The sequence below is a fragment of the Emys orbicularis genome, chromosome 2 (genome assembly GCF_028017835.1).
Source record: "Emys orbicularis isolate rEmyOrb1 chromosome 2, rEmyOrb1.hap1, whole genome shotgun sequence".
NCBI lineage: Eukaryota > Metazoa > Chordata > Testudines > Emydidae > Emys > Emys orbicularis.
Window position 1 is genome coordinate 209,511,842 of NC_088684.1, and position 20,440 is coordinate 209,532,281.

Genomic DNA, 20,440 nt, shown 5'->3' on the forward strand with positions numbered 1-20,440 from the left:
TTTTTAAATTTCCATTACAGCTTTGGTACAATGTGATTTTATTATATATTTTTTTAAATACTTTTAGCTTCACAAACTCAACACAAAGTACAAAACTAATCCGAATCAGGGATATTACAATCTACACAGTGGTGTTCAGTGGTAGGAAAAAATCTTACCTCAATGAATTCATGTCACTAGCTAAGCTATAAAGGCATACCTAGCAGACATGACAAAATATGCACCATTAACCAGCAAACATCTTTTTAATTTAATTTTTTTTTACAGAATTCCAGCAGCAATCACTTGAGCACTGTCAATACTTATGTCCCCAACTGATTATCCTGTTGTGCTCCTCTTCATTTGAAGGCCATGAGTTATTTGTCAAATAATGCACCGCTATCCTTGTATATCCACACTAAGCCGCAGTATCAGTACTTGACCTGCCACCCTGTATTGTTAATACTCGCACAGTTTGTCCTGCAGCTGGCAGTGATAACTGGAACGTTATTGGAGGGGCAGTGTGGGGCAATCAACCTTAAGTTGTTCTGTGGGGTGGGAGGTATGACATTACAGTAAACAGGCATTCCAGTGGCTGTAATTGTTCCTTGACCTGATTGATTAGGTAGCATGATTGGTTGTTGATATGATTGTTGTGGCAGTCCTTGAGAACCCTGTGTCATTGGCACCTAGAAGACAGTATATGAAAAACAAATTGGTAAATTAGATCCAAATGAATTAAAGTATCCCCAATGTATTCCGAATTGCACATTCCCTTTTATTTTGATTTGCATGTCCAGTGTGTTTTACGGGGCATATCACTTTCTTCTATTCAGAACTACCACAAAATCTACTGTTGATTAGCCATGGGTTGAGGAAGAAGCACTGGTCTACCAAGTTCATTTTGTACTGCTTATGCGAGGGATGGCCAACCTGAGCCTGAGAAGGAGCCAGAATTTACCAGTTTACATTGCCAAAGAGACACAGTAATACGTCAGCAGCCCCCGCACCGCTCCCCCGCCCACACTCCCAGCGCCTCCCACCCACTGGCAGCCCCACAGATCAGTGCCTCCCCCTCCCTTCCTGCACCTCCCGATCAGCTGTTTCGTGGGGTGCAGGAGGCTCTGGTGGGGAAGGGGGAAGGAGCGAGGGCACGGCAGGCTCAGGGGAGGGGGTGGAAAGGGGTGGAGTGAGGGCAGGGCCTGTGGCAGAGCCAGGGGTTGAGCAGTGAGCACCCCCCAGCACATTGGAAAGTTGGCGCCTGTAGCTCCAGCCCCGGAGTCGGTGCCTATTCAGGGAGACGCATATTAACTTCTGAAGAGCCGCATGTGGCTCCGGAGCCACAGATTGGCCACCCCTGGTTTATGCAGTATAAAATGAATGTAAAGCAGCTGGAAAATCTCTGCTGATGTAAAGCTGGTGGTCCCCAGGAGTTTCCCATCAGTGGTGCAAGTTTGCAGCTTTAACTTATGCCAGGGCTGGCCAGTTGCAAATCAGTTCTGCCTCTCCTCTGTTCCTGAGCAGAGCTGGAGAGTATTGGAGAATCAAGACCACAAACTATTTTGTTTCTGTTGAGCCAAAATCTCATCTGTTGGGTTTTGTGTTTGCAGAACCAGATGTGATTCTAAACCAACTTCTGTTTTGTTTGCACATGGACAAAAGGTTTTGGTGACACGTCTCATCCTTGTACTGGGAAAAACAGGGGTGTTATGAATCCTCTTCCTATTTTATCTAAGTTCAGGTGGGAGGCTAAAAGGAGGAAGGTTTTGTTCAATGAGGTTTTCACCCCACACTTGCCCTGCACAGGTTAATGTAGACTAAGAAAGGGGCCAATTAACCAGACAGGCCATAGCTGAGGGAATCAGGTGGCTTAAGTAATCCCCTGACTGAATAATGAGGGCACCCAGCTGAGGAGGAATGAGGTGGGCTGGCTTTATAAAGGCAGGAAGTTGGCCACAGGGAAGTAGTCTGCAGTCACTTTCTGGGTGAATGATTTGAGGGCTACAGAGCCAAAGTAGGCTACAGTTACTCCCTGGGAGGAGGGAGTTTGGGGGCGGGCAAACCCAGATAATTGGGGGAGCCAGAAGGTTAGGAAAGGCTCAGGAAAAGGCAATAAGGGCCAGAAGGGAACAGACCTTGGCTGCTAATTCAAGGATCCCTGACCTGAAACCTGGAGTAGAGGGTGGGCCTGGGCTCCCCTACCTGCCACTGAGGAAGTGTATGGGAAGACTGCCGGAGCCCGTTCGCAGAGATGAGACTTTGATGCCCCGGAATGGGAGGACATGTGACCTAAGTTCCCTCTAAACTGTGCAGCACAGACGCTCAGGGTAGCAGTAGGGAGAGATGCCTCTCCCCAAACCCTGGACCTGCTGCGTTGTCACTCCTGTGGCCACGATCCGGCCCAGGCCAGCCACCCCTCCCCTGAACCTGCCGCGGCTGGGAGATGGGCACCCCTCCCACGGCCGGGGGACAGGCACCCCTCCCCAGTTCCAACCCAGCCCGGCCAAGGTGCTGCTGGAGGGAGAGAAAGCTGGGGGGGTCCTCTCTCCCACTGTAGCCCCAGAGAGCCCCACTGCACCCCAACCCTCTCATTCCCAGCTCCACCCCAGAGCCCGCACCCCCAGTGGAAGCCCTCAGCCCCCCGCACACCAATCCTTTGCCCCAACCCAAAATTCATTCCACACATGGGTGGGAAAAATTAGAGGGAACACTGCATGTGACTTGGGCGGAGGGCTCGCTGTGAGCCAGGAAGAGAAGGCAGGGCATGTGGTGAGAGGCAGAAAAGAGGTGTTGGACCTGGAATCAGCTAATCCCTGGAGTGACCAGGAGGAAGCGTACTAGCTGTAAGCAGACCCCACGACATGTTGATAAAAGGTTCCTATGTTAGCCCATTTCTATTACCATTGTATTGTGTAACTATCATTTGAATGGGTTAAAGATACTGGCTGAGATTTTCAAAGCCGCCTCACTATGTAGGCTATAACTCAGATTGATCACCTACTAATATGCGGCATTGTCAGATCCTAGCTGGACCAAAATTTTCCATGATCAGTGCGTGCAAAGGATCCACATAGAAGTGTGAGATTATATAAGTGTAGCCTGTCTTTAACCCAAGCAAGGGGTCGTTTACCCACAAATCTGGGGCTAAAGGACAGAAAAACAATTTCTACCAAACAATCATTCCCCTTCTCCTCCTCCTCCTCTTCCCCCCCCCTCCCCATTTCCAGCAGACTTATCCTTACACTTTAGGCAATAGGAACAGACTATGGAAAAGATGAGAGGCCTCACAACCACCACATGCTTTTAAAATGAATTAATCTTCCTTTGGTTTTCTAGGAACTAGTGGAAAATAGAAGCATAGGCCCTCTCATCATCACACAAGCTCTCGTGGTACTTCAATCAATCTAGCTGAAGTTGAGAGTCAAGAAATCTGTTTAAAATCAAGTTACCGCCTTTCTTCTCAAAGTCTAACAAACATAATTCCATATGGCTAGTCTGTCTACCAGTACACATAGCGTAAAGTCTGTTTGATTCTGGGACAGTGTCCCCTTGTGAAGTGGCAGGAGCCTCCGCGGACATAGGTGCTGGAATGAGGGTTGCTGCCGCAACCCCTGGCTTGAAGTGGATTCCATTATATACAGGGTTTACAGTTTGGTTCAATGGTTCTCAGCACCCCTCCTATACAAAATGTTCCAGCATCCTTCTCCACAGATGAATAATTTAAAACTGGATTAGACAAAGGACTCATATGCATGGTAGGGAACAATATTGCATTGGCCTAGGGATGAACAAAACAAATTTCTCTCATGTTCTCTCTCTCATTTTCTAATTCCAGCTCCTCAGGGAAGGAACCAAGTCTTCCTTTATATCCAATGCAGAGCTGACCAGTTCGACCAAAATTAATATAATGATCACATCAATGTAGTTTAATGTAGAATGAAAACGGAAGTACAAGGGAGGTTAAAGACAGCATGTAGAGTGCACTAGATTTGAGTCAGACATGTGCATAATGAGCCCTGAAGCCAGAAATAGGCAAAGAAATATTTTTAAAAGATTAAATCAAGACAGCTCACCCGCCATGACATGACACTATCATTTACTGTAAGTATATATTTTCAAAGAGAGAAACTGAGTACAGTTTGTAAGTACCTGATAAGACGACATGGCTGGATACTGAACCATCATGCCTTGCACCTGATTTCCCTGCTGATTATTCATCAGGTTCTGACTTTGGGGAGGTTGCTGCATTCCCATGAGTCCTTGGAACCCTTGTTGCTGATTAGTCAAGACAGGCTGATAACCTGGAAGAAACAATCATTTTCACTTGGCTGTGAATCATCATTCATGGAGGCAAAACTAAAGCCCTGTTTAAAAAAACAGGTTATCCCATCACATGTCCTGTGCAATCTCATCCCCTTTGAGAGAATCACTACCGGACATAAAAATCTAGGTGAATATAACGCTCAGGAATGGAGGTGAATTGACAATTCTGGAAGGTAAAATACTGTATTTAGACACAGAACAGGGGCATCATGAGCAATGACAGTGTGAGTTTCCCTACACTGTCCAGCTAATGTTCTTCAATCCTGAGCCAGAGACATCCCTGAGGGACACTTAGCTGAAACCACAGTATTTGACATAAGACCCTGAACAGACTCAGTTTTTAATGACTTTTGGCCACTTAGACTTAAATCCTAGACCTATTGAATTCAATGGCAAAAATCCCATTGACTTAAAGGGAGCCAGGATTTCACCAATAGTATCTAATTACAAAGTGCTCGCTCGGGCAATATTTCCATTGAAGTTAATGGAAGTTTCTGCCTAAATAAGGACTGAGGTTTGTGCTCTTGTGCTGGCTCCTAAACAATGACTTAAAGGTGAAAGGCTCCTTGTTGTGTTATCTATTCCATGAGCCATCAAGTCTCTAACAAAGTGTGAAGATACTAGCGGAAGTGAGAACGGGAAAACAATTTTTATCACTACGGACACACATCTCTGCTTCCTTATGAGCTTTGTCATTATAAGGTTGCCTCTAATTTATGGCTAGTGCATGCTGATGCTCATATTTTGCCCTAGTGACTTATTCAGTGCCTAGGAAAGAGAATTTTCTAATAATTTCAAGCCAGGCACTATCTGGGGTTCTTCACTGTGCTCCAGTGTAAATAAAGCCAAGGTACAACTGACCAAGAAAGGCAGCATAGAGAGAGGAAAAATGACTTCTGCTTCCAGTTACTATCAGCTTTGCATGCAAAGCCACCACAATGTGATTGGTTTGAAAATTTCGATTGGGACTGCTCCTTTTGTAACGTGCTGTCCCTTTATGGGTAAGCGAGTGGGGCTGAGAGCTCTGCAATGAGTAGCAGCACGGAAAGGAGAGAAGGAAGAGAACCAGCTGTGACCAGTGGCAGTCTTAGGAGATAGTATGTGCCAGTGTCAGTGGTTTCACCAGTACCATTTGAACAAGGGGACTGGAGAGTTTTATTGAAGAGAGGGGGCCTGCCTGCAGTAAAGACAGCAATCGGAGGTGGCTGGACATGTTGCACAGAAACCAGGTGTGGAAAACATAGACGGATCCCAGCCCTACAGTGTATCTCCAGCGAAGGAAAAGTTGTAAATCTGAGCTTATTTTTCCTTAACGATACCTCTTCCTCTCTAGTTTTGTTGTTTAACATTCAGTTATGCATAGCACAGCACTCTCTACTTTGTGGTGGTCGTCTCTGAATAAGCATACTTCAGGCAAATAAGAGTTATTACAGAGAGCAAATACTGTGTTATTTCCATGTGACAATATAAGTGTCACATCTGCTCAATTTATATTCATGAATACAGTGCGTTTTTCATTATACTCCACAAACTGGAAATCATCATCTGGGCATTTCTTGATTATATAAAGAAATATAAAGTAACCAACGACACAGTATATGCCATATCATTGTGTGCTGATAGCTTTCCTCTTAAGATTTTTATACAGGAGAAATGTATGGCACCTCTGACCAGAATTTTTGGCTTGCTTCCCATTAAAAATGTTTTCCCAATAGATATGAGATCAGCATTTCCAGTAAATCTAACGATGAAAAAGAATTAATTCCCTGGGCGACAAATTAATTTGGCTGAAATAGCATCATCTCTCTCTCAAAGGCACTGGGATTATTAGACTCTAATTTGCTGCTTTTCCACACAAACCTGGTGTCAGCATATTACCTAGTCCTGTATATTATCAACATCATAAATGTGAAACACTGAAACTGAGTTTGCACAAGACATATGTGTGTGTGTGTGCGCGTGTGTGTGTTTCACATCCTCTTCTGCCCCTGCATCTCCCTTATTTGGGGTGATGTCATACATTAAAAAGCCTAGCATTACACATCTGGGATTTGAAGGACTGAGCTAAAACATGTGGAATCACTTAAAAGTGGGAGCAGAATTAATTCATTTTAATTCACCTGTTTTCCCCAAAGTACCACCATACTTCAAGTCTACTCTGCAGAGGACAGTCAACTGGGGATTAAGATGACAGCCTATCAGAGGAGCGGAAAAGAGATTGCAGGAAGAGGACATCAGGTAGCAATGTGACACACCTATACAGTAAGGCAATTGGTGCCTTAGATAAGTAGGGTCAAACAAAGGAAAATCTTCTGTTATCCCTCAAAAATACTATGGGATTACCACAGCTATATACGGCTGTAGTTACACGTGAACTATTTGTATGTGGTTTTACTTCTAGTTGTACAATGGATTTGGTCTATTTCCACTGACTGAATGAGCTCAGTGGTAGGTAAGGACACTTGTTAAATCTTGACTTCAGCTTACTATGATGTGGAACCATTGTGTATCCATTTTTATGCAGAATATATGGGAATCATCCCACTGGAATACTGTACCTCATAACCTCTGCCCTAGCAAAATCCATACATAAAATTCACCACTACATCAGCAGTAAAGTACTGATTGGCACTTAGTGATAAGCATGGATTACCATTGCTTATGATAGGTAAGGGAATGCACAGAGGATGGTGGTGGTGGTGGTGGTGGTGGGGGTGACAGACAGGTCAGAGATGAGATCCCCTGGACAGCACAGCTGCTTAGAGTCATAGAGTCACAGACTTTAAGGTCAGAAGGGACCATTATGATCGTCTAGTCTGACCTCCTGCACAACGCAGGCCACAGAATCTCCCCCACCCACTCCCGCAACAAACCCCTAACCTACGTCTGAGCCACTGATGTCCTCAAATCATGGTTTAAAGACTTCAAGGTGCAGAGAATCCTCCAGCAAGTGACCCATGCCCCACGCTGCAGAGGAAGGCGAAAAACTCCCAGGGCCTCTGCCAATCTGCCCTGGAGGAAAATTTCTTCCCGAACCCAAATATGGCGATCAGCTAAACCCTGAGCATGTGAGCAAGACTCACCAGCCAGACACCCAGGAAAGAATTCTCTGTAGTAAATCAGATCCCACCCCATCTAACATCCCAACACAGGCCATTGGGCATATTTACCGCTAATAGTCAAAGATCAATTAATTGCCAAAATTAGGCTATCCCATCATACCATCCCCTCCATAAACTTATCAAACTTGAAGCCAGATATGTCTTTTGCCCCCACTACTCCCCTTGGAAGGCTGTTCCAGAACTTCACTCCTCTGATGGTTAGAAACCTTCGTCTAATTTCAGGTCTAAACTTCCTGATGGCCAGTTTATATCCATTTGTTCTTGGGTCCACATTGGTACTGAGCTTAAATAATTCCTCTCCCTCCCTGGTATTTATCCCTCTGATATGTTTATAGAGAGCAATCATATCTCCCCTCAGCCTTCTATTGGTTTGGCTAAACAAGCCGAGCTCTTTGAGTCTCTTTTCATAAGACAGGTTTTCCATTCCTCAGATCATCCTAGCAGCCCCTCTCTGTGCCTGTTCCAGTTTGAATTCATCCTTCTTAAACATGGGAGACCAGAACTGCACACAGTATTCCAGATGAGGTCTCACCAGTGCCTTGTATAACGGTACTAACACCTCCTTATCTCTACTGGAAATACCTCACTTGATGCATCCCAAGACTGCATTAGCTTTTTTCACAGCCATATCACATTGGCGGCTCATAGTCATCCTGTGATCAACCAATACTCTGAGGTCCTTCTCCTCCTCTGTTACTTCTAACAGATGAGTCCCCAGCTTATAACAAAAATTCTTGTTATTAATCCCTAAATGCATGACCTTGCACTTTTCACTATTAAATTTCATCCTATTACTATTACTCCAGTTTACAAGGTCTTCCAGATCTTCCTGTATGATATCCCGGTCCTTCTCTGTATTGGCAATACCTCCCAGCTTTGTGTCATCCGCAAACTTTATTAGCACACTCCCACTTTTTGTGCCGAGGTCAGTAATAAAAAGATTAAATAAGATTGGTCCCAAAACCGATCCCTGAGGAACTCCACTAGTAACCTCCCTCCAGCCTGACAGTTCACCTTTCAGTATGACCCGTTGTAGTCTCCCCTTTAACCAGTTCCTTATCCACCTTTCAATTTTCATATTGATCCCCATCTTTTCCAATTTAACTAATAATTCCCCATGTGGAACCGTATCGAATGCCTTACTGAAATCAAGGTAAATTAGATCCACTGCATTTCCTTTATCTAAAAAATTTGTTGCCTTCTCAAAGAAGATCAGGTTGGTTTGGCACAATTTACTTTTTGTAAAACCATGTTGCATTTTGTCCCACTTACCATTGACCTCAATGTCCTTAACTACTTTCTCCTTCAAATTTTTTCCCAAGACCTTGCATACTACAGATGTCAAACTGACAGGCCTGTAGTTACCTGGATCACTTTTTTCCCCTTTCTTAAAAATAGGAATTATGTTAGCAATTCTCCAGTCACATGGTACAATCCTTGAGTTTACAGATTCATTAAAAATTCTTGCTAATGGGCTTGCAATTTCATGTGCCAGTTCCTTTAATATTCTTGGATGAAGATTATCTGGGCCCCCCAATTTAGTCCCATTAAGCTGCTCGAGTTTGGCTTCTACCTCAGATATAGTAATATCTACCTCCATATCGTCATTCCCATTTGTCATCCTGCCATTATCCCTAAGCTCCTCATTAAAGACTGAGGCAAAGTATTTGTTTAGATATTGGTCCATGCCTAGATTATCCTTAACCTCCATTCCATCCTCAGTGTTTAGCGGCCCACTTCTTCTTTCTTTGTTTTCTTCTTATTTATATGGCTATAGAACCTTTTAGTATTGGTTTTAATTCCCTTTGCAAGGTCCAACTCTACATGGCTTTTGGCCTTTCTCACTTTATCCCTACATGTTCTGACCTCAATAAGGTAGCTTTCCTTGCTGATCCCTCCCATCTTCCACTCCTTGTAGGCTTTCTGCTTTTTTCTTAATCACCTCTCTGAGATGCTTGCTCATCCAGCTTCGTCTACAACTCCTGCCTACGATTTTCTCCCCCTTTCTTGGGATGCAGGCTTCAGATAGTTTCTGCAACTTTGACTTGAAGTAATTCCAGGCCTCCTCCACCTTTAGATCCATAAATTCTTCAGTCCAATCCACTTCCCTAACTAATTTCCTTAATTTTTTTAAAGTTAGCCCTTTTGAAATCAAAAACCCTAGTCACAGATCTATTTTTGTTTATCCTTCCATTTAGTTTGAACTGAATTAGCTCATGATCACTCGAACCAGGGTTGTCCCCTACAACTATTTCTTCTATGAGGTCCTCACTACTCACCAAAACCAAATCTAAAATCTAAACTGGCATCCCCTCTCATTGGTTCAGCAACTACTTGGTGAAGGAATCCATCAGCTATCGCATCCATAGGCGCCATCTTTTCCTGGCGCCGGTGGGCGCTCAAGCCCCCCCGCCCCCAGTCCTGCCCCTACTCCACACCTGCCCCAACCTCTTCCCCAAAGTCCCCGCCCCAACTCCGCCCCCTCCCTGCCCCTATTGGACCCCTTCCCCAAATCCCTGCCCTGGCCCCGCCTCTTCCCCGAGTGCGCCATGTTCCCCCTCCTCCCACCTCCCTCCTAGCGCTTGCTGCACGAAACAGCTGTTTCGCGGCGGGAAGTGCTGAGAGCTAGGGGGAGAAGCGGCATGCTCAGGGGAGGAGGTGGAGGCGGAGGTGAGCTGGGGCGGGGAGGTGGGGTGGGGAGCTGCTGGTGGGTGCAGAGCACTCACCAATTTTTCCCCATGCATGCTCCAGCCCTGGTGCACCCACGGAGTTGGCGCCTATGATCGCATCCAGGAAAATCTGAGCCCTATTATTATTACTAGCACTTGTCCTCCAGTCTATATCTGGGAAGTTAAAGTCTCCCATGATCACACAATTCCCATTAGTATTTACTTCATTAAAAACACTAAAGAGGTCTCTATCCATATCCAAATCAGATCCCGGTGGTCTATAGCACACCACAAGCACTATCCCAGGGGAGGCTCTAGTAGCTTTCTTCCCCAATGTGATTTTTGCCCAGACAGACTCTGTCTTATCCATTCCATCACTTCTTATTTCTTTACAGTGTACCTCATCATTGATATACAATGCTACTCCATCACTTTTGCCTTTATTTTTGTCTTTCCTAAACAGCACATACCCTTCAATACCTGTACTCCAGTCATGACTACTATTCCACCATGTTTCTTTTATCCCTATAGTATCTGGTTTCACTTCCTGGACCAGTAACTCTAGTTCCTCCATTTTGTTACCTAGGCTCCTCGCATCTTAATTTTTGCTGTTTGGCTTTGCTCCCATTCTTTACCTGATTATGCACAGACATTCTACCGCCAGTATCACCTATTAGACTGGTATCTACACTACCCTTCCTCCTTATGTCCATTCTCCTACCCACAGCTATATCCTTTCTTGCTTCGTTTTCTTCCCTCTCAATGTTAAAATCCAGCATGGAGATTACCTGGACATCTCCTATCTCCCCCAAATTCCTAGTTTAAAGCTCTCTTAATCAGTTGTGTCAGCCTCCATCCTAGAAGTCTATTTCCCTCCCTACTCAGGTGAAGTCCATCCCGAGAGAACAGTCCTTTGTCCATGAATGCTTCCCAGTGGCCATATATCCCAAAGCCCTCTTTATAGCACTACTGCCTGAGCCATCTGTTGTTCATCATAATCTTGTCACACCTTTGTTGCTCATCTCTGGGAACAGGCAGAATCCCACTGAAGATCACCTGAGCCTCCATTTCCTTGAGCGTCTTCCCCAGTCTGGCATAGTCTCCCTTGATACGTTCCAGCGAGAATCTAGCCGTATCATTTGTTCCCACATGAAGGACAATCAATGGATTCTTTCCCGCTCAGGTCCACATCCCGTATCTTAGCATCCAGCAGACAGCACACCCTTCTGTTCTCTGGATCAGCTCTGGTTACAGGCCTGTCTATTCTTCTCAGTAAGGAGTCCCGAATCATGTAGACCAGCCTTTTCCTGGTGATGGTGCGATTCTCCGGTCTATCCCCTGTTCCCTCTGACTGCAAGTACTCTCGATTCCTATTCTCCCTTGCAATCCTTTGCAATGCATCCTGTAGCCTCCTGGGGCTCATATTTGGTTTTATCTCCATTGACTCTTCCCCTCTTCCTACAGAACTAGCTGCTCTTCTCTTCTTCCTTGCCCTCCGACCTTCAGTGACCACCTGCTGTGCTCCTTCATTTTCCAACTCAGCAAACCTGTTCCTGAGCTCTATTTCTCCTTCACTAGCCTGTCTTTTCCTCTGCCTGGTTCTCTTAGTCACATGCTTCCACTGTCCACTTTCCTCACCCAGCAGTCTCCCCTCAGAGTTCTTTGGTCCTGCTTCCATCTGCAAGTCTGAGCTTTTCCCTTCAGTCTCCTCATGTCTTTGCTCCATCATCTGCTCGAACCCCCTTCTGAACTCAACCAGAGTTTCCACCTGCATCTCTAATCCTCCGATCTTTTCTTCCATCGGCTCTATCAGGTGACACTTCATGCAGATGAAACTCTTTTCAGATACCCCCTCCAGGATAATGTACATACCGCAGCTTCCACATCCAGTCATCCTCATTGTGTCTTCCACTGCTTGGGTCACTACTACTGCTGCCTCTGTATCTGTCATAGCCTTCCCACCAAAGTCCTGTTAGTCTGGGAAACACAAACCAAACCAAAACACCACCACCCACAGCAAAACAAACCCCCAGCGAGCACCACAACATTGCCAGAACACCACACACTCCCTTCACTAGCCTGTCTGTCCCTCTGCCTGGTTCTCCTAGTCTTCCCCCCAAACTCCTCCGTTTACAGCTCTGTTTGCTGGCTCCTGTGTCGCTGCCTGGCTACCTTTATAGGACATCTAATCAGAGAAGCCCTGCCCCCTAATCTAGTCTATACTTTTACCATTATACCTCCTCAATATTTAGATTAAGCAATTTCTCCTATTTAAGGGCACTTTTGCATCTTCCAGCTGCCACTCTGAGTTGGGGGTGGTGGTGGTATAAGTCTTACTGCTCCACTGAGACCTGATTCTCATTTACATTAAGGTCTCTTTACACTGCTCTCATAGTGCAAAGGAGCTTCAAAGTGAGGAGGAATGTAATCTAGACACACTTTTTGGCCCCTTCCCATTGTTAGAACAGAGTAAAGGGGCCTTAATGTAAATGAGAATCAGGCCCAGTGTCTCCTGGAGCTTGCAGTGTGTGTACCGACTCCTAGAATCCTTACAGAGGTACAGCGCTGTCTAGCCTGCCGGCTCCTGTAGGTTATATGTAGGGGGGACGGGTCCATATCCCTAACCCCTTCAGGATGGCTATTGTTCTCTCTTGTGGACATGCAGAGAGGCTGGCCACAATCTAGCCCTAAATTAATACTGAAATGATTGGGTTTTTTTTTAAACAATTCATATCCTCTTGGCTATAACAATATTATGGATATCACACAACACACCATAATGCAGAACCCCAGTACTTGGTGCCATTCTTTACCAAAATCAAACTCCTTATATAGGACTCCAACTCAAAGGCATGCAATGCAACTCAATGGAAGCCGCTTGCTTTTGTCCAAGGGCAGAATTTGGCCTTTTCACATGTTAGATACATGCACAAACACAGGGAGCCCATACATGCCACAAATGTAACAAGCATAGTGAAACTGGCACAGTGAAAAGTGATTGACAACTGCACAGATGGGTAACAGACGTTAAACAAAGTGAGTTCCTTAATTCATAGCAAGATTCATGAGCAAGATACAAACATTGCAGAAAATTAGATTTACCGGGCTAGACAGTTTGCTGCTTCAGCAAAAGAACTGGGGATGGGGGGAGAATTTTCACACCCTTTGGCTATATATATTTTCCTACAGTAACACATATATTCAAATGACTTTTGTTTGAATGCTAGAATTTCACTGCATTATTGAATGTTTGACTAGGTACACAGAAAATGTAGCATTTTAATGGGTCTTATTCCCAGAGGAGATGACAACTAGAAGTCTAAAAACACTACAGTTTTGGGGCGACACTGGTGATGAGAGGCACTGGAAAAAAGATGCTTGCTTCACCAAGACTTATTTTGTTGCTCCCACGATATTCTACATGGGCTTGATTTAAATCTCATTGACTTCCTTGGGAGTTGGATCAGATCCTATACCCTGCTCTCAGAATAAATGTGTATGACTGTGATCTAGCCCATTAAAAATTTTATTTGAAAAGGCTAAAGTGTGCTCTTGATATGCACATACAACTTCCATTGATTCCAACTGGAGCTGTTTGCATGGACTAAGGGAACAATATGGCATTTATGTGTTTTTCCTTTTGAAAACACATCTATTTTTCACTATCTCTTGGCAAACCTTTTCTGTGTCAAGATATCAGGATCTGCTGCACCGTATGTAACAAATACAATACACTTTCATGGCAATTAGATACTCAACTATGGATTTCAAATTTGGCAGAGAGATTCCATTTTTTATTACCATGAAAAAGACAAAGCACAAAGTCTTCATCTTAACTGAAGATGTTCAACAGCAGAGATGCTTCTTTAGTATTTATACAAACCCGGCATCAGGAAATAATTATTTTCATACTATGGGGTGAAGACTTTGGACTGGGACTCAGGAGATCTGGGTTCTGGTCTCAGCTCTGTCAAAGATATCCTGTGTGACCTTGGGTAAATCATTTAATCTCACTGTGTTGCAGGTCCTCATCTGTAAAATGGGAATTAAACTCTTCCCTAAATCCTAGGGGAACCATGAGGTTAAGTTTACTAATGTACCTGTAACACTCAGATACAGTACTGTGGTTATGAGCCCCACAGAAAAACCTACATATCCTATTCCACAACATATTGCAGGACAAACAAATTAACGTGGGAATCCTTAGCATCACATACACTCTCAAAATTATGGTGTTCGTGATTCTGAAATATTGGTCCCTTATCTTCTTTTTTCTGTTTCCACTTCTCACACTCAGGCAAGGTGTCAAGGCGGGAATGCTAGGTCACCACATCACAAAGAGAATCTGCATCAAGCTCGAAAGCAACACTGCTGCTATGAAAAACCATTAAAACCGACCAGTACTTCTGTGGCCTTGTGGCCTTTAAAGGGCATTAAACTGTATGTTGTTTTTTGTAAGTGTGGAATATGATCCTGCATTACAAGGACTGAAGAGAAAATACAGAGGATTCAAACATAAATGGAGAATGAGATTTTCATTCTAATGGCAATAAAAATATATTTGTTCCAGGGAAACAAGGTAGAAATGAAATATCTGAATTCATATGCTGACAGACAGCTAGTCTCTGTCTGACACATAAAAGACATTCAGAAGTTCTGTGGAAAAGAGCCTAAGTGTATATATTGGTGTAACTTTGGGTCCCATCAGCATGTAAGTTACTCCAATTTGAGCCCCCTTCTACCCATTTACTTACATGTAAATTATACCCCCTTGCACATCACCTATGAATCTGGCCCATGTTCATTTTCAAGGAAACCACGTCCTTTGCAAAACTGACAAGGTAAGTTTCAGCTTGAATTCCTCCTCATGGAAGTGTAAATGACACAAGTTGACCAGGTCAGTTTCTTCTCTAAGTTTTGCATCTGTGGATCGGCACAACTTGCACAGTTGGGATGGTTCCCTCCCTTGTTCAATGTTCGCTGCTGTGGGTTGGTGTCTGCATCCCCTTACTGCACACTGGCCAGGTGGGCTATGGCATGGGGAAAGGATGAAGATGGGATATTTCAGACTCTGTGTAACAGAACTTTATTTTATCACCTTCTCAGTGAGATCACACAACTACATTATCCTAGCAAATCTTTTCTTGGGGGGGGGGGGGAGAGAAGGGGAAATGGGGGATGGAATATCAGAGATTGCTATCCTACAATACTATTTATTTTATGCATACAGCAGCAGTTTCAATCCTGCATTCAATGTTGCCACGCTTTTGGCATGCTATTTATTTTTAGATGAAAATGAAAAAGACCACAGTGTTGTGAAAATGGGACCAGAAATTGACTATACTGCATGAAAAGTATCACATTACTGGGTAGAGGAGAGCATATTCAAACTGGATGGGTTCCAGGAGATCAGTAAAGGACAGGAAGTGGAACCATGCCTTTTGCAGCAATAGTTTTTCTTCAGACTTGCTCTTTTGCTCATTAGCTTTCATACTACATAAAGTGTATTCCTTAAAAGCCTCTTTACTGTCCCCTGAGAACATACGTACGTGGGTTATTTTCTAATGGCAATACACATCAGATGAACTATCCTATTACGGCAAGCTCCAGGGCCTCTTTACTGCAATTATATCATCCTGCTCCATGTTATCTCTGCTACAAAGGAGGATTTTTAAAATCAGGGCAAACATGAGAGACATTGTTAAACAACCAGAGGAATGAACCGTGCGTGGAATTTCAATGAATGCCTCAGAGGGAAAAGGAGCCTTGGATTCCAGTCTAAATGGAAGAGGCTGTCATACTGTTGAGGTAATTCTCTGAGCCTTTATGGCCCATATCACCATGCTGACAGATAACTTAAACATCCCAGAGGGAGACAGACTACATGAAAGGCCCACAAATGTTTTAATTTCTTAATGAGGCTACAGAGCTTAAAAGATAAAATGCAATGGTCTCACGCCTCTGCCAGCAACGTAAGCCAGAAGTATGATTAAAGCAAGTTTGGTGCTCAACTGGTCTTAGTGGACATCCTTTATGAGTAGCATGCCCCTGTTTGGAAGGACTCTTTCCTTACTCCTAGATTCAGAATTGAGGCAAAGAACAGCAGGGTAGCTTTATAAGTATATCAACTCTCTGCTTAGACCATGTCTACGCTACCACTTATGTCGGCAAAACGTATGTCACTAAGCGACATAAATTTCGCCAGCAAAAGTGGTAGTGTGCACAGCGCTATGTCAGCGGGACAGCTTCTCCCGCCGACATAGCTACCGCTGCTCACCGGGGATGGTTTAATTATGTTGATGGCAGAGCTTTCTCTTGTTAGCACAGAGCGGCTACATAAGAGATCTTACAGAGACACAGCTGCAGCGGTACAGGTGCACCGCTGTAAGCTCTCTAGTGTAGACATAGCCTTTAGATAAGGAGGGTTTTGGTTGGCAAGTCTCTGAACTGCAGCCTTTGCTCTACTCTTCCACATGAACTGGGCTCTTGAAACTAAGTAGCATTATTGATGTCAATGTATAAATTCACAAAGTGTTTTGCAGGAAGTCATTGTAACACTCACTATTCTTTCCCCACTGCATACGCAGACGTGCCAGAGTTCTCAGTGCTATAATGAACCAAGCCTTTGCAATTTAAATCCAGAAAAATTCATTCTCCGAGCAATTCAACAGAAAACCTGATGGGATCACATTCTCATGAGAGATTTAGATATGATTAAAGACAGCAGAGCCCAAGGAGGTGATATTCTAGTACTATACATCCCTCCGCTCATCCCCTCCTTTTTCGGGAATGGAAATAAATTACTAACTGGTCAGCTTTATGGGGACACTTCTCCCTCCTTGTGAAAGGGATTTGACTGGGAATTAGGAAGTAGGCAATCAGTTGCCAGCCAGCCTCTCTCTCAAACACACACGTTCGTCTCATAACTGTGAAAAGGATACCTACAAATGCAGGAGATGATCAGCCCCTTTTCCTGTGAAATAGGATTTCCCATCAACTTTTCTGGGACCCACTGAAAGACGTGTCATCACACAGACTTTCTAGGAGACCTGACTAGAGATTTGCAGCCACTGCATTATATGACATAGCTGGTGGCCTTAGATAAACATCCACTGAGATACTCCCAAAGAAGATCCAACCAGCTCACTACAACTGGCGTCAGGGAAATTTGGAAAGAAGCAGAGTGTTGTAGTCATGTCTTGTAGTGATAAGGAAATTCTTCTATTCCATCAATAAGTAAGAAGGATATTAAAAAGCTACTCTGAAAGTTACACATTTAAAATCAGCAGGACCAGATAACTTGCACACAAGAGTTACAAAAGAACTGGCCTAGGAGCTCTCTGATCCATTAATGTTGATATTTAACAAATCTTGGAATGTTGGAGAAGTTCCAGAGGACTGGAAAAAAGCTAAATTTGTGCCTATATTTAAAGAAGGGCATACAGGATGGTTCAGGTAAGTATAGGTCAGTTAGCTTGACTCTGACCCTAGGCAAAGGTAACATGGTTTTATAGAAAATAGGTCTCTTGTGTCAAAAAACCTAGTATAATTTATAATGAGATTACAAGTTTGGTTAAGATAACCATTGATGTAATGTACCTAGAATCCAATAGGCATGTGACTTAGTCCCATACCACATTCTGATAAAAAATGAGCACGATACAAAATCATAGTCCATATTAAATGGATTTAGAACTGGCTAACTGACAGATCTCAAAAAGTAACTGCACATGGGGATCTTCATCCTAGTAGAGTTTTTGTTTTGTTTATTTTTCTTGGGTTCAAGCAGGGATCTGTTCATGGCCCAATGCTATTCAATATCTTTATCAATGATCTAGAAGAAAATATAAAATCATTGCTGGCAAAATTTGCAGATGATACCAAAATTGTGGAGTGGCAACTAATGACAGGTCAGTAATACAGGCCAAGCTGGATCATTTGGGCTCGTTTGAACAACATGCATTTTAATACAACTAAATGCAAGATCATACATCTAGGAACAAAGAATGTAGAGGTCACACTTATAAGATAGTGGACTGTATCCTGGAATACAATGACACTGAGAAGGACGTAGGAAAAATAGCAGGAAAATATCAAGCTGGAGGTGGCATTACCTCTCTATATGGCATTAATAAGACCATCACTGGATTACTATGTCCAGTTCTGGTACCCACACTTCAAAAAGTTGAAAAGCTGGAAAGGGAAAGAGCAACAAAAATGGTTTGAGGTCTGAAAAACATGCCTTATAGTAAGAGAGACTTAAGGAGCTCAATCTACTTAGTTTATCCAAGAGAAGACTCAGATGTAGCTTGTATTAAAATGTGTGTTGTTCAAATGAGCCCATTTTACCAAACAATCCAGCTCGGCCTGTATCACTCACCTGTCTTTATCATTATGCAACTTGGTTAAAGTCTATAGGTACCTACATGGTGTGACAGACTCAGACCAGTGGGGTACAGGAGTCTGGTAGAGGGCAAATATACTGGTCACTGGATGAGTAGTTTTCTGTTCCCTGAGTGACCAGACCTATTGGGATCCAGGAAGTGGGCGGGCTTCCCCCCCCCCAGCCTAAGGGGGGGTCCACAGGACCTGGAGACCAAAAAATTACGGGGGACAACTAATAAAAGAACAGGGACAGGAGTGAGGTCAAAGGGTCAAACGAAGCGAACCAGATGGGGACACCGAGCAGAGAACCCCGGACAGCGCCCACTGCTCCTCGAAGGCGTCAAGGGAGCCAGTGGACGCCGCCCAGAGGAACTCTGCCCGGATACGTGAAAGAACGGAGGACCTGAAATACGCCCCACAGTCACAGGAAACTCCATCGGCCAACCTCCTCACTCTGGTTTTATAGATGGCCAGTTTCGCTAGGGCCAGAAGGAGGTTGACCAGGAGGTCCCGCGACTTTGTGGGGCGACGGATAGGGAGTGCATAAATAAAAAGGTGAGGAGAAAAGTGTAACCAAAATCTTAACAAAATATCCGTGAGGAGCCGGAATAGGGGCTGCAGCCTGGCGCACTCCAGGTAAACATGTGCCAGGGTCTCCCTCACGCCGCAAAAGGGGCAGGTGTCTGGGATAGGGGTAAACCGCGCCAAGTACACGCCCGTGCTCACGGCTCCGTGAAGGAGCCGCCAACTGATGTCCCCGGTGGGCTTCGGGATCAGAGCAGAATAAAGGCTGTCCCACCGGGGCTCCTCACCCTCCAGAGGTGGCAGAAGGTCCCGCCACTTCGAATCGGGGCGGGACGCGAGGGTGAGGACATGAAGAACATGGAGCACGAGCGTGTACAGATGTTTCCTTGGCGCGGTCCGGAACAGAACCGGCTGCAGATGGTGCAGCCGGCTCATGGCAAATGGACGGGGAGGGGGCTGGTTGGGTCCACGGGGCAGGGGCCCGATGAAAAAGTCTGGAGGGCTCGGAGTGGAGGGTGGGCGGGGTGTGCTCTCTCGCAGGACCCGGTCGAGATAGTCCCGAGCAGCGGGCGGCAAAGCGGCCCTCACCTCCTGAAGTACGCGCCGGGGAGTACGAGGTCTGGAGAGCCCCATGCGCTCAGCGAGCGTCAGGGGATCCAGCCAGTCTCCCCGGTCGTAGTCCAGGAGGTCTCCGACTTTGGTGACTTCTGCCAGGACCAACCTCTGGCGCACCATGGGGGACTCCGCCACCTGCACACGAAGCTGGGGGTTGTGTAGCAGGGGCTCCGTGAGGAGATCTGCCCCCACGGTGGCCGCCACGGACCTGGTCACTGAAAACAGTTTCCAGGTCCGGAGGAGGTCCTGGTAGAAGACCGGCAGCTCGGAGAGGCCTCGCGGAAGACCTCTCGGATGGAGACAAAGGAGCTGCCGGTCATATTGGAGCCCTCGGAAGCGGCGCAGGAAGGCGTGCGCCAGTACGCTCCATGCCGGACTACCTGCACCATAAAGGAGCCTCTGCAGGGCCTGGAGGCGGAAGACGTGGACCTGAGCGTGCAGACACTTCAGGCCCTGCCCTCCCTCCTCCAGGGGTAGATGGAGAACCCCCGCAGAGACCCAGTGCAGTCCTGACCAAAAGAACTCCAGAATCAACGTCCGGAGGGTGGTCAGGAAGCCCGGGGCCGGGACCAGGGTGTTGAGCCGGTACCAGAGCATGGACAGGACTAGTTGATTGAGCACCAGTGCTCTCCCTCGAAGGGAGAGATACCGGAGCAGTCCTGTCCATTTCCGGAGCCGCTCCGACACCCTGCCCTCTAAACCTAGCCAGTTCTCCGGCGGAGACGGATGCGTGGCAGAAAGGTAAACGCCGAGATAGAGCAGCGGACCCGCGCTCCACCGGATGGCCTGAAGCGCGTGTGGGAGGGAGCTCGCCTGCCACCC

The 20,440-nt window shown here is 45.4% G+C and overlaps 1 protein-coding gene across 15 annotated transcripts in view; it reads right to left on the reverse strand.

Annotated features, from left to right (window-relative positions):
* Positions 1-410: 410 nt before the first annotated feature.
* ARPP21 (cAMP regulated phosphoprotein 21) overlaps positions 411-20,440 on the reverse strand; it is a 150,186-nt gene continuing 130,156 nt past the window's right edge. For all 15 annotated transcript variants that reach the window (XM_065398015.1, XM_065398013.1, XM_065398016.1 and 12 more), the window contains 2 exons: positions 4,129-4,280; positions 411-668 (listed from right to left, as the gene is read on the reverse strand). In XM_065398015.1, coding sequence (XP_065254087.1) covers positions 411-668; positions 4,129-4,280 — 410 coding nt within the window. The remainder of the gene's footprint in view (positions 669-4,128; positions 4,281-20,440) is intronic.